Consider the following 22,329-nt stretch of genomic DNA (forward strand, 5'->3'; position numbering starts at 1 on the left):
ATGAAATTAATGAAAAGGGGCATATCTTCATTCGTTCAAATTTTTTCACTTTCCATTCTTACATTTATATGTGCCATGAGTAAGAAAATTAGTAAAGAAGAAAAAAGAAAAAGAAAAACTTTTAGGTTATCCTAAAGTTAAACTTAAAAAAAAAAAAAAGAAAAGAAAAAAGAGAAAAAAGAAAAGAAAAAAGGAAAAGACAAAAAGAAATGACAAAAAAGAGAGTAAATATTTCTAAGCATTAATATGTCAGAATGGAAGAGATGCTTTTGACACATGCGCGCGTGCGCGCGCGCGCGCGTTCGCCCGTCGAGGAGTAAAAAACGGCGAGAAAAAAAGAAAAAAAAAAAACAAAGAAAAAAGGAAAAAGAAGAAAAAGGAGAAAAGAAAAAAGAAACGATGTCTACTCACGAGTCCCGTTGACATTCCTGCTGAGGATCTTAGGAACCGCCGCGGCGGTGGCGATGGCCGCGGCGATGACGCCGGGCGGCGTCTGCTGCGGCGGACTCGCGACGCCGTGCGTCGCGGCGACGGGCATCGCCGCACAATTCGTTGGCGGCGTGGACGCGGCTATAACCGGTAAGGGCGCCACCGTCACGGAAACCGACGCTGAAGCTGCTGAAGTTGACGCTGAAGCTGACGCCGACGTTGACGCCGAGGCTGACGTCGACGACGACGACGATGACGGAGGTGGAACCGGTGAAGGCGTCCCGATGCCGCGCGACGACGAGCCCGCTTCTTCCGCGGGTGCGCCGCGAACCTCCATCCTCCACTTCCTCCTCCTCCTCCTCCACCACCTCCTTCTCCTCCTCCTCCTTTTACTCCTTTCTCTTCGTTTCTCTATTTGCTTGCTTACTACGTCACGACACCCCCACCTGCCAGCCAATCAGCCGACGAGAATGAGGACGATGACGATGACGATGACGACGACGAGGACGAGGACGAGGACGTAGACAAAATTGTAAAAGGTCTTCGTCCACGCTTATACAATTCTATAAGATCTATTCCGACACGTTTCTTTGATTATTTGTTTTGTTTTTTATATTCTTCCCTTTTCTTCTTTTTAACTTCTTAGTATTTACTCGGAGGAGGAGGAGGAGGAGGAGGAAGAAGACTCAAACTTTTTGATTTTTAACACGCCTTAAATCACTGCTACTCGTTACTTATTCTATTCTACCAATGAAAATAGAAAGAAAAAGAATATAATAAAAAGAGAGAGTGAGAGAGAGAAAGAAAGAGAAAGAGAGAGAGAGAGAGTAAACCGTTAGCGCAAATCGTGTGTACTCGCGAAAACGAAAGGTCGCGTGCATGCGCGCGCGCGAACCACGTGTTAGCACCGAATGCGCCTGCTTGCCGGCCAACCGGCCGGCTTCTAAGAGAGATGGATGGAATGAATGAGAATGAGACAGAGAGAGATAGAGAGAGAGAGAGAGAGAAAAAAAGAAAAAAGAAGAGAAAAGGAGCAAAAAAGAGAAAGAGAAATAGACAGAAAGAGAAAGAAAAAAAAGAGAAAGAGAGATAAAAGAGAGAGGAATATAGATCGCTGAGATTTTCGTGCAAAAAAAACAAAACTCGCGAGTATGTGTAGTCGTTCGTTGTTAACGGTATGACAAAAGTGCTCAGTCGCGTTTTCTTAGTTCCGGCAAACTAAATAACGCGAAGGAGAAGACACACGCTCCGCTCGAGGCAAGTGCGATGCCGACTGCGCGAGGCGCGCGACTACGAGCGTTTCGAAGGATGGCGCGCGCGGAGGTTATTATTGCGCGCGTTCGTCGTACGGTGTCGTCCGTGTGCGTCCGCCGTTTCGTCGGGCGAATCCGTGCCTTCTTCCTTGCGCCGCCTCCCACCAACGACGCCCGACCTTTCCCCCACTACATACCTTTGTTACTCCCCACCACGCTACGTACGGTGAATTACCGAACTATGCCTTCCTCTCTCTCTCTCTCTCTCTCTCTCTCTCTCTCTCTCTCTCTCTCTCTCTCTCTCTCTCTTTTTTTCTTTCTTTCTTTCTTTCCTTCTTTCTCTCTTTCTTTCTCTCTTTCTTTCTTTCTTTCTTTCTTTCTTTCTTTCTATTTTTCTGTTTCCCTCTCAGTCGCACTGACATCGCTATTGCGACGACTGGCGCATCCCTCGTCTTTCCATTTTCAACGCCGCAGAAAAGTGCAGCCCCATCTGTATCCTCCACTACTCTATCCTATCTACGCTCCTCCCCGCACCTCAACTTGCTAACCGCAAAAAACCACCCCTACCGCTCGTCACCCCTCATCGAGAACAAGTGGTGGAAAGGCCGAGAAAGACCGCGTCTTTCTAAAAACTTCTTTCTCTCCTCTCTCTCTCTCTCTTTCTCTTTCTTTCCCTCTTCCTATTTTTCTTTCCCGTTTTATGCAACCCTCGTGCGCAAAGGAACGTACAATCCTCCTCCTTCTCTTCCTCCTTACACTATCCTCCTCCCTCGCCACCCTTCCTCCGCCCTACATTTTTATAGGTTATCGTACGAACTCCCTTTAGTTTCAAGAAAATTTTACGAAAGATTTTTAAACTATTTCCTTTGATATTGCCAAGGAACTGAGGAGGATGATAGGTTAAGTTAACTTTCGAATGAGATTTGAAATTTTCGCGGTATGTACTTCGATTCTCTTGATTCTTTTTTCTTTTTTTTTTTTTTTGTTTTTATTACTTTCCTTATGTTTCACAAAGCGTATTTATTAAACGACTTGAATTATTCGTGAAATATATGTTCACGGATTCGCGAAAATCTTCTCACGGATATTGCGAACGGATCCGCAATAAAAACAAAAAAAAAAAAAAACAAAAAATATACTCGAGAAAAAATCAGAGTGGTTAAGAAATTTTACTAAAATCTTAGCGAGATATGTAAATTTATAATGTACGAAAAGCATTATTGAAAGGACTTTCAACAAAGGGTAGAAAATTTGTTTTCAAATTAGATCCTACGATCGAAATAAAATAAAAATATTGGCGTTCTATAATCTACAGCATTCTCGATCACTGTTCATGCGTACGAAACTTTAAACGTTTTTTATTATTAGTTTGTCGCATTACGTCGGTCAATATAATGAATTCGTCAATTTTATTATTCTTTTCTTTTTTATTTGATTTTCTATATAACACACGGTTACAAATTATATCGTATTATGCGCGCGTATATAAATTTAAGATATAAAAAACTTATAATTAAAGAGAACACATTAATGGCAAGTAAATGATGAGATAAGCTAATATTAAAAAAGAAACTTATCATATATAAGTACATAAATATATTCTTGTAAATGATAAAAATATTATAGTAAATGCGCGACAAAATGTGATATGAGTAAATGAATTAATTAAATAGATTTTTATTAAACTTTCGTTGATCTTAATGCATCGATTTAAAAATATTGTTTAACATGACGTTATATAAAATAAAAAAGAAAAAAGTTGTAATAAGATAAAATCAGTTTCCTATTTGAGTTTCAGAAAGTTAACAAGTATAATAATTGTTGCGATCGAATATACTTGTGTGTCCGTTTGCACCAAGTTTGTACAATGATTTTTACATTATATAGAAATGCGAAAGAATACAAATTTCTACCATATCTCTTCATTTTGATAGTAACAGTATTTTTTTTCTTTTTCTTTTTTATCTATGAAGGCTTAAAGATTTTATATCACCACCTATTCTATTATATCTAAATTTTGGATGATTTGTCCAAATTTATATGTATTCGCAATTCATCGAAATGATGAAAAAACAACGTGCACTCCATATCTAGTCTTAAATATTTCCAGTTCATTGTAGAATCTTATACTAAATACGATTCTTAATTGGTATTATAACAAATAAAAAAAAAAAAAAAAAAAAAAAAAAAAATGCATTTTCTTCTCAAAATACAAAAATAAGTATTTTGTATATGGAAAAATTGAAGTAATGCAATAATAAACTAATAACGAATTAAAGCGTCATTAAATTAATAGAGTATCTCTATAAGTTGCTTGAACCAATTAAAAAATTTTAGGAACTCGGAAGCACTCTTATTCGTATCCTTATCAACTTCGATTCATAGAAACAAATGTAATCGTTAAAATTCACAAATTACATACTATCACATAATCTAATCTTTAGTACATATAATACTTCACTATATTATATTTCTAAATATGTTAATTAACCTTGATTTAACTTATTTAATTAAAATTTGTCCAGAGAATAAAATTGCTACAAGCGTGATTTGCTATTTATACACATCCATATTCGTACCAAATTGGACAACCTGTTTTTGGATCCTTATCTGTTGGAGTTTCTGTAAGGCCTTCATCTTGAACCATATCTTTTGGCGTTCCGCTATTAATATTTTTCGATTCGTTTATAACTGCGGATACTTTGTTGTATATTAAAAATGGACGTGCTTCTGTTTGCGATTCGGTCCTTAAATTCTGATCTAACTGAACTGTGCGTCTATCATCCTCTTGCTCCTATTAATGTCTGGTTACATTATACATTAATACTTAAATTATATATAACATCTTACCGGTAAAGTATTAGAAGGAGGCGGTGAATCATCGTTATAATAAACTGTTCTTCTAGTTCCTGGATGACCAAGTGAAAATGCTTCAGATCCTAAACTTTTATTATTTATAGATCCTGTGAAATATATAATTTTATAAATATATTTTATATTTTTCATAATCGTGTTTCAATCCTTTTGGAGGAACTATTGAAAAGAGTTTCACCTGTTACTCGATGATCTTCAATACTTGCATCAGAGTCATTTCCACCAGATTCTGATTCATAAGTTTTCCCTTCAGATTGCTTGGTGTCGTCTGCCCAAGATCGTCGTTTCTGTATTCCGTAATGAATTATTTATGAGAGAATAGTAAAATAATTAATTTGTATTAATGCTTTTACGTCTTTACAATACCTTGTTTAGAAGATCTGAACTAGCTTTTTTAACTTTACGAACAAGGCCAAGAGTAAATCCTTTTCTATAAAAAAAAAAAAAAAAAAAAAAAAAGTCAAAGATCATTAAAATGGCACTCGAATGATAATTTAAAACAAGAAAAAAAAATTACGATTACTTTTATCACTTACTTTTTTGTACTACAATTTTCTAATTTTCGATAATGTTCCATAATCTTATCTTCCAATTTTTCTTTCTGCCTATATAAATGATTAACTTTATCCCTATATTAAAGGAAAGAAAATAAAAATAAATTATAAAAAATCTTTTTAATTGTTATAAAATTAAACTAAATATTCGAACAGATTAACTTACGTGTACATTTTCTCTTCCATATGATAATGTTCTTTATCTTCGAGCGAATGCGTCAAAAGTTCGTGATATTGACTAAAAAGCAAAGTTATATGTTCCATTAAAGAACGTCTATCGTTATCCAGACCAGAATTCATATGCAATAACATCTAAAATAAATAAAATAATTAGAACCGATGAACGAATTATGTAAATAAATATAAATACGTCAAATATAAAGATTACAAAGGCATACCTCACATCTTTGATTTAACTTATTTATTTGTAATTCTAAATTAGAACATCTTTCATCTTTACTACTAAGTTCACCTTGCATTTCAGTTTGTTTCAAGCTCAATCTATTCGTCTCTATTTTATTTTTTCTATAATCCTCTTGTAAATTTCTATATTCTATTTTTAATTTTTCTGTTGCAGTATACAAATTCCTAAAGTCGTCCTATAAATAATAAATAATATATTTTATAATATATTCGTGTGTTTACACGTCAATACATTATTTATATAATTTATTTATTTTTTTTTTTTTCAAGATAACAATAATGAATTGATTAACATACCGTTAACTTGGAATGTTCTCCTCTTAAATTATTTAAACTCTTTGCATTGCTAATCAATGTTTCTTTGTCAGTTAGAAGAGCCTTGTTCTTCAATTCCAATCTTTCACACGATTCACGTAACATTCTCATTTCATTCTTAACATCTCTCAAACTAGATTTAAGAGTTTCACGTTCGTGTAGTAGGTTCTCATATTCATTGTTTAATTGCTCGTGTAAAGATTGTAACGTATCTTGATCGTGAAGTAATTCTGAATGTGCGCGTTGCTGCATACTACGTTCTTTCAGAAGCTAATGTAAAATAAAATTATATAATTATATTTTAATAAAGATCAATGAATAACGGTTGTATTATTGTACACTTACCTCTTCCTTTTCAGCAACAAGCTGTGAATTTGCAAGTTGCAATGCCGTGTGCTGCGATGCTAATGAAGTACTTTGAGATTGTAAAGTAGTTATATACACTTGAAGCTTTGTATTGTCAGATAAAAGATTTTCTGACATAGTTTCTGTTGCAGTTAGTTTTGATTGCAATTGTTCTTGTTCTTTCTGAAAAAATACAAAATATCATTGAGAAAAAATGCCTAAGTTCGTAACAAATACGAATTATACTACATTATAACGATACAAATATAAATAATTAATGTACCTTCAATGATTCTATTGTTTTTTGTAAGGCACTATTAAGATCGGATTGACTGTTTTCATTTGTATTCGTTGATTCTGATTCGATGACTGAACGATAACGAGAAGACTCTGATTTCATCGATTTTTTAATATGATTTATTACCTCTGGATTTTGTGCAATTCTAAAAAAAAAAGTTAATTACCGATTAATTTTTTATAATGAATATTATAAAAATATATTTTACTAAGTACCTTTCTAATATATTGTCCAAAGAAAGAGATAACATATTATCACTAAGACCAAGTTTTTCTAAAACTGTATACAATTGTTGCGTATTTAACTTTTCTGCAACTAAATTTGATTGCAATGTTTCTAATGTTTCTCTGTCAATTGCGGCTCTTGAATCTAATTCTTTACTAGATCTTTCGACCTCTTGTAATCTATAATAACAAGTAAATAATTAATTGAATATTAATTTATTAAATTATAAGTAAATAAATAAATTTTTTTTTTAATTAAATAAACAACGATACCTTAAAATTTGTGATAAAGAATTATGAACTTCCTGTTCAAGTTGCACAACTTTTCTTTCTAATACTTCAATTGTATTTGTTGCTTTATCCAAAGCCACATCCTTTTCCTGTAAATTAAATACGATAATACAGTATTGTCCATAAGATATAAGATGTAAAGAGTAAACAAGATTTTAAATTTTGTTCTATATTTTACCTCAATTATCTCTTTGAACCTATGTGTATCTCTTTGCGCGATATCCTTTTCTTTTTCTAATACTGCAATTTTGGATTCTAAATCGGTGCATTTAGATTTTATATAATTCATTTTATGTTCAATATCTTTAAGTTCTTCTACCTTTTGATTTGTAATTTCTAATGTGCGTTCTAAATCATCTGCACGTCTTTGTACGCTCTCTAGTAACGATTGTACGCGTTGTTTTTCTTTCACAACAACGTCACATTGTTTCTCTAGCTCAACCATCTTTCCATGTTGTACCTAGAAAGATATTTAATTTTAATTTATTATATAAATAAATATGGATCCTTTATAAAACATACTTGAAGATCTTGTTGTTGTTTTTCAAACGATGCTCGTTGATTTTTAAGAGAATTTTGAAGTTTTTTATTCTCCTCTAAAGCTTGTTTACAGACTAATTCAAGATCTGAATTTTGTTGTGTTAAACGTTCGCTATTATCATTCAATGATTCAATTTTTAATGTAAGCTTCTTCTTTTCCTTCTCTAATTCCAAAACACGAGATGAATTCTCATGAAATGAATTTTCCTTCAATGAATCAATTAAAGTTACTAATCGTCGATTCTCCAATTCTAATTTTAGCGCTCGTGTTTGTGCATTATTAGTTAATTGATCTGATAACCTATTATCAGTATGTGCTAAAATAAAAAATAATATTTCAATTATTTTCACTTGCATAAGTTTTCTAATTCAGGATTATTTGTATATATGTATTTTCTATATAAGATGAAATTAACCATCTACTCTCAGCTTATTTTGATTTTTAAACAATCAACGCAAATCTTACCTGGTTCCTCTGAATCGCTAATAGATCCAGCTAATGCAGCTTCATTAGCTGCAGCTTTAGTTAATCTATGTAACTGAGCATTTTCTTCTATTAATTCTTGATATTTTTCTTTATCTGCTGCTCTCTCCTGAAATATTTATCAATTATGTTAATAAATATTTAAAAAAAGAAAAAAAAAAAAAATTTTCATTTAATTTTTTAATTTTATTAAATTTAAAAAAATTTTTTTAAATTAAAAAAAAAATTGAAAAAAAAATTTTTTAAATTAAAAATTAAAAAGAAATTATTTCATATATGCAAACTAAAAAATAATAAAATGCATGATATTTATATTCTTACCAATGCCATATCATTGAGTAATTGTTTATATTTGATAATCTCAGATTCGAGTTCCAAAACTTTATCTGCTCTTCTTCTTGATGAACTTAATTGCTCCTCAAGCATTTCTCGTGTCTCCATCAAGACTCTTTAATTACAATGTACAATAAAAAATAAAATAATATGTAATTCAATAAAATTATTTCCATTTTAATGAACATTGCAATATAATTTATTATTTTAGTAAGAAACATAGTTGAAAAAAATTACCTGTTATCTTCACGTAATTCTTCAATACGAGTCTTATAAAATTCAATATCCGTCAATTTTTCTCTGTAACGTGTTACTTCTATTTCTAAACGATCAGCACGTTCTGCCCTTTCAATTACTGCATCTAATTCATCCCTGTATGACTTTGCTGTTCGTGCTTCATGCATTAATTCCTGATTCTAAAATAATAAAATTACAAAAAACATATATTTCATTATTCATTTAAAGAACATCTTAAAGATATATTTTTTACCTCTTGCTTGAGCTTAACCAATAAAGCTTTATTGTGTTCAAGCTCTTCTTTACATTCAAGCAAAGCTTCTGTCTTTTCTTCTCTGAAAATAGTTGTAAAGTAAACATTATACAAATGTGTTAATATTTATGAAATATTAATCAAAATTTCTACATACAGCTCTTGTCTTTGTTTTCGAACTTTTGACTTCCAATCGGCTAATTCGACGGCATAATGATGACTATCTTCTCTTTCGGATTTTGTAACTGGATTGGATTGTTGAACTTTATTTATTTCTTCAGCCTCTGCGCTAATAGATGAATCATTTCTTTCGGAGATTTCATTTGCAGCAACATTACCCCATTTCTGTTAATATCCAAAAAATAATATATTTTTATGATATATTAAACAAAAAAAAATTTTGCTTTAATCAATATACTAAGAAATACCTCTTTGTATAAATTTAATTCTTGAACAATAGTTTTTATTTGCATAAAGAGACAACCCATATTAACATTTTCCATAGCATCTTGAGTAACTACTATATCTTGATTGTCTGTAACCTAAAGAAATTATTAATTAGAAATGAATTATTAATTATTATAAAGCAAACAAATTAAATTTGTAATAATATATACCTGTTTTATACATTCAACTATAGCAAGTTGAGTATCAACATTAAGAGCTTTAATTTTTGTTATAAATTTTTCTTTATTGGGACATTGTACTGCACATCCGAGAAGTAATAATAAAAGCAACTTCATATCGACAATATGCAACTCTGGCTCTTTACCTAAATTTATTGTATCAGGTAATCTTAACAATACATGACCCAATTCTTCTTCATAAAACTGTTTCATATTTCCTACTATAATCTGCAGATTTTTTGCACGAATAACTGGATTTCCACTAGGTGGAATTACTTCATCGTGCAAAGGTTCTGGATCGCTGTAATAATTTATCCTATGTTTATATATATATTTTTTTTAATATATAATTGAATTAAAAATTTTTTAAAATAACTTACATTTGTAAGAAAACATTATGCAATAGAATACCGTCTACTAAATCTTCGTATGTAGATAATACATCAGGATCTTCAAGACAGCTTGCAAACTATTGAAAAAAATATCTTAAATTAATTAAATGCATATTCAAAATTAAAACCTTACGAAATAAAGATAATAATTCAAAGCAAAAAAATATACTGTTTTGTTTTTTTTTTTTTTTTTTTTTTTTTTTTAATCAAATATCAAATTATCTTGTAAACATACTCACCCATGTTACTAATGGACCGGATAATAAATCATCAATTGCAGAAGATGCCATTTTAATAATTGTCTTGTAATATAAAAATTATTTACAAAATAATCACACTTGATTTTGAGAGAGAAGCACCACAAATATTTAAATATTTATGTTATATGCAGCAGCATATACGTGCTGTTCTCAGTAAAAAAAATTTTTACCTTCATTTACTTTCATTGTTTTCTTTAAAATAATCATTTATTACAATCAAATATGTACGATAAATTATTGTATTATACAGATAATTGTCATACAATTAAAAAATAATTGTATTCTTATACTTTACAATACAACCTTTAATTATTCATTAGTCTTCCCATGTGTATTTCAAAGATCGTTCCAATATTCTTTCTTCAGTAAATTTCTTCATACAAAATTGCATCTCCTATGACAGAATGTACATGACTGATTCAAGAATGGCTCGTACTAGGGGATACTTTAATATACCCCCTTGCGGTATAGTGTTATTTATTACATGCATGCAATTGCATCTAGTTATAAAATTAAAAATATGAATTATTTTAATCAAACCTTAACGTTAAATATATACTTCATATTTTAGTTTGTATTTTTATGAATTGACAGCTTGGGTCAACTTTTGATCGATTTCCAACAATTTGTTAAAAAAGAAAAATCAACAAAAAACTTGTTAACAAATGAAAAGTATCCATATTGTAACGCACGAAATGGATTGGTTAAAATTTTAATGTAATCGACCAATTGTAATCGCACTACGATTTCCATTGGGAATATTTCTACCAATTACATCGACCCATTGGCTTCTTAACATTTCTGTGCGCAATTACCTTTAAAGATTTGTCAATATGGTCGTTCTATGACTGTATTGTGTAATTTTGATATCAGCATTTTATTTGTGAAATAAATTACTAGTTTCAACAAAAATGTACGGTTACTTCTTTAAAAAAAGCAGTGATAATTTTGTCTAAAATCGATTCAACGATAAAGTGATTGTCATAGACGAACATATTATACACATACGCAATTGCGTTACACATAATGTTATTGATTGATATTTTGATGACCTTCGTATCAATAAATAAACGGCCGAATTATGCTGTAAAAGGTGTGGGAGGCATATTACCATTAATGAAATTCTCTATTGTTTTGGTAACTCTTTTTGCGGTCTGTGAACTGTTACCATTTACCGTTGGTGCGGAACATTTGGGAAATCCTTATGAAATATTAGGCATTCCAAGGCATGCAACTTTACGAGATATTCGAAAGGCATATAAAAATCTTGTTAAAGAATGGTAAAATCTTTATTTTTATGTAATAATGTTATTATTATAGAAAAAATCTAAATGATTGTTATTATCTAAATTGTTTATTATTATAATGAAAATTTATTGTTAAAATTAGATATAAAACTTTGTTTAGGCATCCAGACAAAACTGATCATCCAGCTGCTGAAAATAAATTTGTGGAAATAACAAAAGCTTATGAGGTAGGTTGCATCACATTTATGACATTATTTTGAGAACTTATTTGTAATATAATTGATCGAATATATTGAAGTAATTTAATTAAATAATTCAATTAATTTAAAATGAATTAAATACTATTTACTTTTTGACACTTTTTAAAAAAAAATATTTTCTTTTCTATGAAATTTTTAACATGGCATTTTATATAATTACATTTATTATAATCATTATCTACAAGTTCTGAAATATTAAGTCTTTTATCACAATGTTACTTTATTTAGCTTCTTACAGATCCTGAAAGAAGGAGAAAATTCGATAATCATGGGATAACTGAGGAAGGCTTTCCTAGACAGAGGAGAGAAAGCAGTCATGTAAATATGTTAGATCCATTGGAAGAATTATTCAGTGGAAATTTTAAATTTCATTATCAAAATCGTGATATTGCATTGTTTCATAAAATGAGCATTACTTATAGGTATATTATAATTATATTTTACAAATTATATTAATTAGAAGAAAATAATATTATTTTTATGTAATCATATATATATATATATATATATTTCAGATCTTTTGAAAATGTTATAGTACCAAAGACTTTTCGGACACCATATTTAATTTTATTTTATTCAGATTGGTGTTTTGCATGTTTACAAGTTGAACCTACGTGGCGACGTTTAATTGATGAATTAGAACCACTAGGGGTTGGTTTAGCTACAGCTCATGCTGAAAAAGAATCATCTTTGGCTAGACGACTTGGTATGCATACTCTTCCTTGTCTTGTTATTACGATGGATGGACGTACTAGTGTTTACAAAGAATCGTTATTTAGCGTTCAAAAAGTTGTTGGTAAGTATATGATATACTATTGTTAAAAGAATTATTGGTTAATATATATATATGTATATATATATATATAATTTTTTTTTTCCTTTTTCACAGAGTTTTTACGAAATAAGTTTCCATACAAATTAATACAAACTGTGAATACTAACAATATAGATGCTTTTTTATCCGGTTGGGCAGATAACAGAATACGTGCATTAGTATTTGAGAAGAGAGATTCCGCACGTTTACGTTATTTGCTCATGGCATTTTATTATAAAACACGTGTAGCTTTTGGCTTTGTACAGGTAATATATTATATGAAATTATATATCGTAGAATTAAATTGTTTATTTAAATATATAGTAATTAATTTAAATATATACTATATTTAAAAATATAGTAATATGTAAATTTAATTTTTAATCATTTCTTTTTTTTTTTTTTATTTGTTTTGTTCTGTTTTTTTTTTTTTTATTACAGATTGGAAAATTAGAAACAGAGGCGATCACGTCGAAGTATAAAATTTCTGGTGACTTAGATACTTTGTTACTTTTTAATGAAAATTTTGAGAAACCTATGGCATCTGTTAGTATGAAAGATATACCCACAGAAACAATGCATAATGTAATAGCAAGTAATAAGTTCCTTGTTTTACCAAGATTGTCAAATCAAGCAGTGTTGGATTCAGTTTGTCCTCCAGAATGGCTCAGACCACGAAAACGATTATGTGCAGTTTTAATATCCCAACAAAATAGTGCAGTTCATGATTTAGCTAGGCACAAATTTAGAGAAGCAGCACTTGAATCGTCTTATAGGTAAATTACAATTCTTATAATTATTAAAATAACTATTATAAAAATATCAACGTCCCTATTGAATCATTATAAGATCGTCATTTACAGTACTGAACGAGTTAGGTATACATACGTATTTAAAGATACACAACCAGAATTTGTTTCTGCTTTATCGGCCGGTGAAGGCAGTCCATTAGAACCATTAATGCATATTGTTATTATATGGAGGAGAGATGCAAATCATTTAAAATATGAATGGTTATCTAAGGGATGGTTTGAAGCAGCTCAAGATGAAAGTCAATGGAATGAAACACGTCATACTTTAGAGCAAACTATACAAAGGTTGTTATGTGCTTCTGAAGCTCTTCCATACGCAGCTATAGTAGGAGAGTTAGCAGATGAGCATGCACAGGTATATATTGCAGATATTTACATATTTGTAATGAAAACAATATGTATTAAGTGTACTAAAAAAAAAAAGGAGAAAAATGAAAAAAAAAAGTAATTTTGTTTCCTTTTTTTTTTTTTTTTTTTTTTTTTTTTACAGGGAACTGTAGATAGACTTATAGGAAGAGCATTATTAGCTGTTGATTATATATCAGACAGCTTTACAAAAGAACAAATTTTACCTTTAATATCAGTATTAGCAACTTTGGTATTGATTGGTGCGGCAGGTTATGGAATGTCATACCTAGTGTATGTATAATACATTCTTAAGATATTATTTTGATATTTCTCTATTTATTCATAAATTTGTGCAAAATTGAAATATTATATATGGATATTTTGGATACAGAAAATTAGAAGAAGCAAGTGTACAAGCTGAGAAAGCACAGCACAAGGAAAACATTAATTCTAATGTGTCACAACCACAGTTACGATTACATGAATTACGTGCTGAAAAATATAATGGACTTATTCGCCTTTTGAAGCCAGGCTGTCGAACAATTATATTGCTAGTAGATGCTCAAAGTAGGTTAAAGTTACTGCCAGCTTTTCACAAAGCCGTGTGGCCTTATAGGTATGTAAAATAATATAATTTATTGTTAATCTAATTTTAATGTGAACCAAAGTGTAATCAATGTGAGGTCAAAATCTCTATATTATGTTTATATACATAAATATGACAAAATTCTTATTTTTTATTTTTTAGAAAAAATAAAACACTTATGTTCGGACATATGTCATTAGAAAAAGGTCTTGATTGGTATAAGAAACTTCTTTCATTGACTTTGCCAGAACAAAAGGAACTGAATATAAATGCAAGAAATTGTGTAGGAACTGTATTATCTTTAAATGGACATCGTAAATATTTCTGTATGTATCATGCTAAACATCCAGAGAATATTAAAGGAAAAGGCTCAAAGGTTTGTGTCTATTTTTAATTCTCACTTTTGTTATGTTTGCATTATTAAGTAGTAGTAGTAATAATAATAATAATAATAATAATAATAATAATAATAATAATAATAATAATAATAATATTTATTAAACATAGCGTATGGAGAGAATAACTAAACAACTTAGTCAACGAACCGATGATGCAGAGGCAGGTGCATTTATTGGTTTTGATAGTTCCAACGAATCTGATGTTTCTCAAGATGAAGTAAGCAAATTAATGTTATGGTTATATATCTTGTTATATAAAAGCTTTAAAAAAGTTATTAAATTAGATAAATATTTTTGATTGATATATTTCTATACAGGCAAGTGGAGATACTGTTTTATATCATGAAAATCTTCTGGATGGATTACCTATGTGGCTTGATAGATTATTTGAAGGTTTAACACATCGTTATTATATAAATTATTGGCCTGAATTCACTGCCAAGTAAATGAAGGCTAAAACGCGTTTTATATCCGAATATGTCCTTAATATAACAAAGTTTACCTAGTCAAAAAAAGTTGAATGCCATTGCAAGGTCTGTGATCAATGTTAAATCAGTGTATACAGATCAAATCCTGTATAAAGATACACATGCATTAACTCCATATTAAATGAAATAACTAGTTACAGAAATTTAGAATTTTTAGAATCTCCTTTACGAGTTGTTAAGAAAAAAAAAAGAAAAAAAAAATGAAAAGAGAAAAGAAAAGAAAATACTTATTATGAAAGTTAAAATATAATCAGTAATCACCATTAGCACTTTATTCAATTTAATGTACTTTATATATTTTCATTTGGGTTATTCTAGTATTTCTTGATAATCTGTACAATGTATTTCTAGTCAATGTCATTTAAAACGTAACAGTATTTATATCGTGCAATATAAATGTAAGATTCTGTCTATTTAATGAAAATTTGTGATGCAAGTACATAGAATAACCATTATATTAAAAAAGTCATTCTTTGTCTTATATGAATTATTAGATTATATATTGTATAGCTTGTCCATCAAATTTTTATATATATGTTATATAATTTCTATTTCTAATATTGCCAATTTCTTACTCTACAAGAAAAATAATAATAATAATAATATTAATAATAATAATAATAATAATGATAATAATAATAATAATAATAATAATAATAATAATAATAATAATAATAATAATAATGTTATATATCCAAGGCACATTTCCCATATAGCTTGATAATATATATTGAAAACAAAATTCATTCCATTTCTTTTTTTTGGGCTTTTTTAAAATAATTTTAGTTGAAATGAATAATAAGTAAATTAAATGCGTCCTTTTACATATCATTGTTACTATCTAAGATGAGTATCTATTATATTATGATACCACTGATAGATGTTTTTTAAATATTTTACCTATTACATTTGGATATTAATAATTTAAACAATGAGTACTGCTTTATTTATAAATCCTAATTATTTCATAAAGTATTTTTTATTTTGCTACACACAAAAAAAATGCCAACGAAAATATGCAAATTTTAACTATAATTGGCTTCTCTGATAACTTTTAATATCCATATCCTTTTTATACAACAAAATCATAAAATAAAATTATATGTAATAATAATTTCCATGAAATTTTATACTGAGACGGAATACTTAAAAGTAATAGACTTATTTATGTCTTTAATAGAAATTCAATGAAATATTTACAAATTAAAATAAGATGTACTTATAAATTTCTCATAGAAGTATGTGTAATATCCACGTTATGACTAGTTGAATTTGCACTTTAGTTTATTTCAAACTGTTTGAAACATTGATCAAAATTTACAAATTTTTAGTTAATTCTTTCTTATTTTAGTCTAATACATGTATTTATTATTTATTTTTGTTTAGAAAGTGAGTTGTAAACAGCATTTTTTATTGTACTGTATTAACACACCATTGTCCAAACAAAAATAATTCTAACTAAAGAGATACTATATATATATATATATATACCTATGAGGGGAAAGAATTAATAATCTAATTATTAATCACTAATATATTTGTGCAGTTTCTGTTAAAATTCTTGTAAAGCGAATTTTTTTAATATACTAATTCGTAGTAAATATTGATCAATTCTTATAAAATTATAAGATTTATTTAATTAAAAAAAAAAAAAAAAAAAAAAAAAAAAAAGAAACGTATTTACATGCACCATAAAAATGATAAAAATAATGGCGATTATGTAGATCAATTAATATGAAAACTAATACATCTGATCTTGTACTAACAAAAATAATTAACATTGTGTTACCTTAAATTTTGTGACTAATTATTTGTCATTTACCCAGTACTTATATAATCAAAATAATTATCAATAGAATTGATAGAACGTAGATTTTTAAACATTCATAAATATATTTCCTCAATTGTAATAGAAAAATTATATCATGATTATAACTGTAATATTATTTTTCTATTGCTTGTTATATAATAGGAAAAGTATGATGCAGTTTTACAATAGAAGTTTTATAATTTATTATTATGTTTAATATGATTTATTACTATAGTTCTTTGATTAATATTATTACTATTTTTTGATTTTACGATAATCTTTCATTATGAGTGTCTCATATTATTAAATAATTACCCATCAATTAAAATAATATTTCATTAATGAAAATATTAGATATTTAAATAATTTTTTTTCTCTATGATCAATGCAACGAAAAAAAAAATATTTATATTTTAACAAAATTTGTTAAATTATAATTGAAAAACAATATTTTAAATCATTAATGATAAAGTACAATTGAATTTTATTCTATACAATGTTAGATTTAAATGAATTATAGATGTAGCTACTTTACAAATGTACTAGGGTATATAAGCAATGAAATGAATGTTTTAGATCACTAAAACATTTTCTATGCACTACTTTTTCTTTCCTTCACATTTACTTTCAAGTTCATATTGATTTGAAAATGTATTAATTTCCCGTTCACATTCAGAATATGCCGTACCTAATCCAAACCCAGCACCAATTATTACTGGCCACATTCTTCCTATATACAAACATAAAAAAAAAGATTAAGTAAATTTACTTATATGGATAATGATATATTTTAAATCTATCGTTAAATTTGTGTAATTTCAAGTATTAGTAAATAAATATATCTTACTTCTGAAAAAAAATAGAGAAACTATTCCACCAATGGTTATTCCACAACCTAAAAATTGACATAACATAATCATCATGAAAATCCATAAATAATGCAATTTTTTTTTCTATTTTTCTTTTTTAAATACATATTAAACAAAGATAATAGTAAACAATTTATTACTTAATTTCAGTAGGGTGTCTGCAAAGCAGCGATCCCATTTTCGTCCAATATCATCTTTGGACCACGTAGCAGCCATTTTTCCGTTTTTACAGTGACAGAGGTTATGTTATATAGTTCGTTTAATATTTATTAATAAATTGGCTTAATTCTTGTTTACAAAGGCCTTAATTCCATATCCTATTTTCTGTTAAATAGAAATCAAAATCCTTTTATCACAAGAATTATTATTTTAAAGGCAATTTAGTGAACGTGCAACTAGATAAAATCATACCTCATTGCAGCGCCATTATATACGGCATTTACTGAAATTAAAACGTTTAGAAATGAAGCATTTTTATTAGTTGAACTATCGAATTTATTTTAGATGTAAATGTTGAATAATATTAAAGATTACGGCTATTCACCACTTTTCGCTTGTAGCATATGTGACTTTAGCGACAGGTATGAACAAAATATGAACTACAAGCTCAATAGAATCGAGTTGGTGTGAGACAAAAATTGTTGTATGTAGTAAAAATAATAGTGCATCTAACAAAAGAAAAAAAAAAAAAAAAAAAAATAAATAAACCATATACTAGATTATACTTCTTTAAAAGAGTGTTTGTTAAGGTTATTCATTAGTCCTCCTTTTATAATGGTTTACACTAATAATGAGAATGAACGTAATCTTAATCGCATTTGATCAACAAAATCTCATTTTAAAAATTAAAGTTTAATTTAAGACCTCACTTTTTCGAATTTTTGAAAAAGCTTTTTTTTTTTTTTTTTTTTTAATTGTGTTAAAAAATGACATCTTTTCGAGAATAGTTTATGTACAAATAAAAAACTTTCAAAAATTCGTAAACGCAAAGTCCTAGATTGAAATTCTCGTCTTTAAAGTGAGATTACCTGCTTATTTCTGCACGTATATAACTGATGTTCAGATTTTCTGAACCATTCCAACACACAAATAAATCACGATGATCGCACGGAAATGTTTATTCGATCACTCTTTGGACAGATGATTTTATGGCAAAAATAAAGAAATTCATATTTAATGTCACAAAGATTTTAACGCGTCAGAAACTTAGAATGAATTTAATTTAAAATTCTAATATTAAAAAATTTTTATCTCGAGATTGTTGTCCGTGTGTAATATCGACTTATATACGCACTGTTCATTAACTTGAACGATTACCGAGCTTGTTTTCTTTTGCATTCCAACGAGTACACATCGAAACTGTCTCTTTCTAAACGTGAAAACTAATAAATTAATACTTTTGATAATTTTATAATTATTTAAATAATCTTTAATGTACAATTAAGTACAATAAGTTAATATTTAAATAATAGTATATTCGTTTAGAATACAAAAAAGATGGAAACTTACAAGAAATTTAAAATAATTTTAGTATAAGATTCCAATACTTTACCGACTGATGGTCAAAATAAGAATCTATTTTACCATCAGTCGGGAGTGAAGAAAATTTACTTTACGAAAAATTTATTTTTACAATTGATAATAGGAATCTATTTTTATTTGTCGTCTGTAAAAAAGGAATTTACTTTTATCCATCGTCGGATTCATTGTTGGCGTAAACCGATTAAGAAATTTGTTTGATCAATAACCTTCAAACAAAAATAGTACATTAATATAGAACAACAAAGTACTTAAGTATACTCAAAATAATTAATCATATGATAAATTTGGCAAATAGATAACTTATCACTTAATATTTTAACATTTTTACAAGACAATAAAATAGTTATAATTTTCATACAAACGATTTCGTATGTAATATTTTATTGTAATTTTCCTTATACTTTTAAGTAGTTACATTTAAACATTAGTATTTCTATTTTTGTACATAACGTAACACATGTGTTATGTAATTTTAAAAACTATTGTGATAATGTTATCAATCCTTTTTTTTCTCTAAAGTTGGCACTGGAGTTTTCGAAGACTTTGAAGGGAAAATAATAAATAATGACAACTGAGCCACTGACAGAACAAAACCAACTGAGTTCTGAAACTTTAACATAATTTAGTTGAAATATTTGTATTCTTTAAGCATTGAAAAAATGAATTATCCCTTATAAAGTTATGATTATACTTACAATCACAAAAACATTATTTATAATAAGTCCATATAACAACCATTGAAATGATACTGCTGTGCCCATAACAATAAGTGGAAATGGAAGAATTGACGTATCTTTTGTCTCTATAATTTTTCTCTGTAGATATAAATAAACAAGAATATGAGGATATTTCATATTATAAACTATCATATATTCATTTTAGTTTATACTTACAAGATGTATAAGAGGAGATGCTATTAAAAATAGAAGTAATACAGTTGTAATTACACCATATCTGTATTCAACTTTGTCAGGATGTTCCACTTGAGTATACGCGAGAAATACTGCTATAAAAATCACTGCTTTACTTATTAAAGCAAGCGTATCTTTCTATAAAAATTATCACAGAAGAGAAAAATTCTCATATTATTTTGTTTATCTGAAAGTTGGTCGTTACATAAACAGATTTTATATAATTCTAACAATATGATGTACGTTGTACGATGGTGTATAAAATGATATTTATCAGTAATTTTCCAAATAAGTTTTGTAGAAACATTTTCCATTTTTTTTAAAATGAAAGCAGCGTCCAAACAAGTTCAAAATATTACAATAACATTAATATTAATACATGATAGAATAAGATAAATAAACAAATGTCGAACTAGCTAATATAGGATATAATGAAACATATCCGGATTCATTGATTGAGAAATGATTGCATGGTTATATAATTACTTTACTATGTCAGGACAATTGCAATCCATTTCATATTATGATCTATAAAGAAATGACAGTCTATACAAAAATTTCCTAATTATATATATATATATTGGAATATATATAATATATTGTTAAATATATCATCTTTCTACTTTATAGATCATATTGAAACTATATTTAAATATATTGCGTGGAAAAAAAGCTTGCAATTAGTAAAAATTAATATTTTGTTAAGCTCCAGTAAATTTCTTTTACCATTTTAAATAATCATTTAAACAAATAGAAAATCTCTTCACTTATACATTAAATTAAAAGTAATAATATTGTTAATAATACATATATGAATTTAAAACAGCATGAAAGATTATTTATATTAATAAAACATAGAATCATACCATATTTGGAGAATAATAGCAATACACAGCCATATATACAGTATTTGCTATTAATCCAAAAACATTAACTTTAATCATAGTAGGGTCACCAAGCATCCAGGCATAGCGAAGCATTAATATAGACCTACAAAGAATCTTAATTGTTATATATTATTTTAGCTAATTTTGTCAATAATTGCAAATTAATATTTTAACTAATTTTTTACAAATGTTGTAAAACAAAATATAAGGAAATAATTTAAAAAAAAAAAAAAAGATTTGTAAAAAAGCTAACAAATTTAAAAATAAAAATGTTATTATAACAAATTTTCATCAATAGTATATATTAATATTAAAAGCATACACCTTTGAAATATAATTTAATTATTATAAGCATAAAACTTAAAATCTTTAATGTATTATTATTATTTTTCTTTTTTTTTTTTTTTTTTTTTTTTTAAATAAGATTGTACACTTACATTCCTACACCACCCAAAAAGGGCATAGGATCGAAGCTCTCTGAGGATTTTTTTTTGTGAATGTCCTTGCATATTACACTGCAATCAAATATTTAATAATTTAATTTATTCTTACATTTAATATAATAATTATAATCATTAGCATGTAATTGTCACGTGTTTATCTGAACATGTCATTGAACATAGCTTCGATTAATATTGATTGCATATATTACGTTATTTTTCTGTTTTTTCTTTTCTTTTTTTTTTTCATTATTAACTCACGTTCCTGATAACATATGTCCTATTGTTGTAATTGCAGCGCATGTACCAACAATATCTTTATAATCATCTAGAACCATGTTTTCTAAGTTTTGTTAAGGTCACTCTCTTCTATTTTTTATTTTACGTGATCACAGTACTATGCCCGATCAAAGTCAATCTACGATATATCCATACAGAACGATCTCTCAATCAGAATAACCTTTCGTTTTGAAGTGCGTGTAACTTCAGTGACAAATGCAGATAAAAAACGAACTATAAGCGCAACAAGGGAATATACTGTCGCCACCATGCGCCCATCGGTGTATGAATAACATTGATAGGTTATATTTCTCTACAGGCAACATAACAATAGGGTTAGTTTTTAATAGAGTATTAATTTATTATTATTCTAAATTCGCGTATTTTTATCTCCCATGTTTGTATTCTTTTTTAATAATGACATGAGTTTCGCAGTAATCTGTTATCAGATATATACGATACGAATGCCGGTACGCATTTTTTTTTTTTTTTTTTTTTTACGATATA

General features: G+C 28.1%; 5 protein-coding genes across 20 annotated transcripts in view; 1 reads left to right on the forward strand and 4 right to left on the reverse strand.

The window, feature by feature from the left end:
* Window positions 1–1,934, reverse strand: part of nab (NGFI-A-binding protein homolog) — a 19,493-nt gene extending 17,559 nt beyond the window's left edge. For 3 of the 13 annotated variants that reach the window (XR_004839519.2, XR_004839520.2, XM_035876544.2), the window contains exon 1: window positions 412–1,930. Coding sequence is in view for 11 of the 13 variants with exons in the window: in XM_035876544.2 (XP_035732437.1) it covers window positions 412–766 (355 nt within the window). In the remaining 2 variants the exon portion in view is untranslated. Of the gene's footprint in view, window positions 1–411 lie in introns of all 13 variants that reach the window. The other 10 variants (XM_035876546.2, XM_035876549.2, XM_035876553.2 and 7 more) reach the window with 8 other exon arrangements.
* Window positions 1,935–3,266: 1,332 nt separating this feature from the next.
* On the reverse strand, window positions 3,267–10,554 carry Girdin (protein girdin). Of its 2 annotated transcripts, XM_035876542.2 has the most exons (24): window positions 10,435–10,514; window positions 10,111–10,323; window positions 9,860–9,948; window positions 9,471–9,780; window positions 9,282–9,395; window positions 9,011–9,198; window positions 8,854–8,935; window positions 8,601–8,779; window positions 8,352–8,478; window positions 8,013–8,139; window positions 7,529–7,863; window positions 7,185–7,466; window positions 6,989–7,095; window positions 6,707–6,895; window positions 6,477–6,636; window positions 6,194–6,376; window positions 5,831–6,118; window positions 5,509–5,709; window positions 5,277–5,422; window positions 5,093–5,185; window positions 4,923–4,986; window positions 4,735–4,843; window positions 4,533–4,645; window positions 3,267–4,476 (listed from the first exon to the last, which is right to left on the reverse strand). In XM_035876542.2, the coding sequence occupies exons 2-24, from the start codon at window positions 10,159–10,161 to the stop codon at window positions 4,240–4,242; spliced, it is 3,774 nt and encodes a 1,257-aa protein (XP_035732435.2). In that variant the 5' UTR covers window positions 10,162–10,323; window positions 10,435–10,514; the 3' UTR covers window positions 3,267–4,239. The 2 variants fall into 2 exon arrangements, with proteins under 2 accessions (XP_035732435.2, XP_085515878.1); XM_085659752.1 differs by having other exon boundaries at window positions 4,330–4,486; window positions 10,111–10,554.
* Window positions 10,555–10,947: 393 nt separating this feature from the next.
* l(3)80Fg (dnaJ homolog subfamily C member 16 l(3)80Fg) lies at window positions 10,948–15,575 on the forward strand. 3 transcript variants are annotated; one of them, XM_035876725.2, is made up of 12 exons: window positions 10,948–11,411; window positions 11,539–11,605; window positions 11,867–12,060; window positions 12,154–12,434; window positions 12,528–12,718; window positions 12,894–13,228; window positions 13,316–13,619; window positions 13,755–13,903; window positions 14,004–14,228; window positions 14,361–14,574; window positions 14,706–14,813; window positions 14,914–15,575. In XM_035876725.2, the coding sequence occupies exons 1-12, from the start codon at window positions 11,158–11,160 to the stop codon at window positions 15,040–15,042; spliced, it is 2,451 nt and encodes an 816-aa protein (XP_035732618.1). In that variant the 5' UTR covers window positions 10,948–11,157; the 3' UTR covers window positions 15,043–15,575. The 3 variants fall into 3 exon arrangements, with proteins under 3 accessions (XP_035732618.1, XP_085515887.1, XP_035732619.1); XM_085659761.1 differs by lacking the exon at window positions 14,914–15,575 and adding an exon at window positions 14,881–14,913; XM_035876726.2 differs by lacking the exon at window positions 10,948–11,411 and having other exon boundaries at window positions 11,877–12,060; window positions 14,914–15,574.
* Window positions 15,576–17,195: 1,620 nt separating this feature from the next.
* LOC118446295 (MICOS complex subunit Mic10) lies at window positions 17,196–18,969 on the reverse strand. Its single transcript, XM_035876789.2, has 5 exons — window positions 18,792–18,969; window positions 18,175–18,205; window positions 17,904–18,087; window positions 17,742–17,789; window positions 17,196–17,624 (listed from the first exon to the last, which is right to left on the reverse strand). The coding sequence occupies exons 3-5, from the start codon at window positions 17,977–17,979 to the stop codon at window positions 17,494–17,496; spliced, it is 255 nt and encodes an 84-aa protein (XP_035732682.1). The 5' UTR covers window positions 17,980–18,087; window positions 18,175–18,205; window positions 18,792–18,969; the 3' UTR covers window positions 17,196–17,493.
* Window positions 18,970–19,645: 676 nt separating this feature from the next.
* Window positions 19,646–22,093, reverse strand: LOC118446293 (sugar transporter SWEET1). The gene is made up of 6 exons (XM_035876786.2): window positions 21,805–22,093; window positions 21,541–21,618; window positions 21,083–21,206; window positions 20,199–20,354; window positions 20,001–20,120; window positions 19,646–19,915 (listed from the first exon to the last, which is right to left on the reverse strand). The coding sequence occupies exons 1-6, from the start codon at window positions 21,879–21,881 to the stop codon at window positions 19,802–19,804; spliced, it is 669 nt and encodes a 222-aa protein (XP_035732679.1). The 5' UTR covers window positions 21,882–22,093; the 3' UTR covers window positions 19,646–19,801.
* Between the last annotated feature and the right edge of the window lie 236 nt (window positions 22,094–22,329).

The sequence above is a fragment of the Vespa mandarinia genome, chromosome 10, assembly GCF_050613455.1.
Source record: "Vespa mandarinia isolate Hongniang chromosome 10, ASM5061345v1, whole genome shotgun sequence".
Lineage (NCBI taxonomy): Eukaryota > Metazoa > Arthropoda > Insecta > Hymenoptera > Vespidae > Vespa > Vespa mandarinia.

Excerpts from the sequence above, each read along its gene's own strand:
- Girdin (XM_035876542.2), bottom strand. The coding sequence starts at position 10,161 with ATGGCATCTTCTGCAATTGATGATTTATTATCCGGTCCATTAGTAACA. Across the intron at positions 6,896-6,988 it reads TCTTTATCACAAATTTTAAG|ATTACAAGAGGTCGAAAGAT; the intron begins GTATCGTTGTTT and ends TTGTTATTATAG. Across the intron at positions 6,119-6,193 it reads TTGTTGCTGAAAAGGAAGAG|CTTCTGAAAGAACGTAGTAT; the intron begins GTAAGTGTACAA and ends ATTTTACATTAG.
- LOC118446295 (XM_035876789.2), bottom strand. The coding sequence starts at position 17,979 with ATGGCTGCTACGTGGTCCAAAGATGATATTGGACGAAAATGGGATCGC. Across the intron at positions 17,790-17,903 it reads AGACACCCTACTGAAATTAA|GTTGTGGAATAACCATTGGT; the intron begins GTAATAAATTGT and ends GTCAATTTTTAG. Across the intron at positions 17,625-17,741 it reads TTCTCTATTTTTTTTCAGAA|GAAGAATGTGGCCAGTAATA; the intron begins GTAAGATATATT and ends GTTTGTATATAG.
- LOC118446293 (XM_035876786.2), bottom strand. The coding sequence starts at position 21,881 with ATGGTTCTAGATGATTATAAAGATATTGTTGGTACATGCGCTGCAATT. Across the intron at positions 21,619-21,804 it reads GGACATATGTTATCAGGAAC|TGTAATATGCAAGGACATTC; the intron begins GTGAGTTAATAA and ends ATTTGATTGCAG. Across the intron at positions 20,121-20,198 it reads CATCTCCTCTTATACATCTT|AGAAAAATTATAGAGACAAA; the intron begins GTAAGTATAAAC and ends TTATATCTACAG.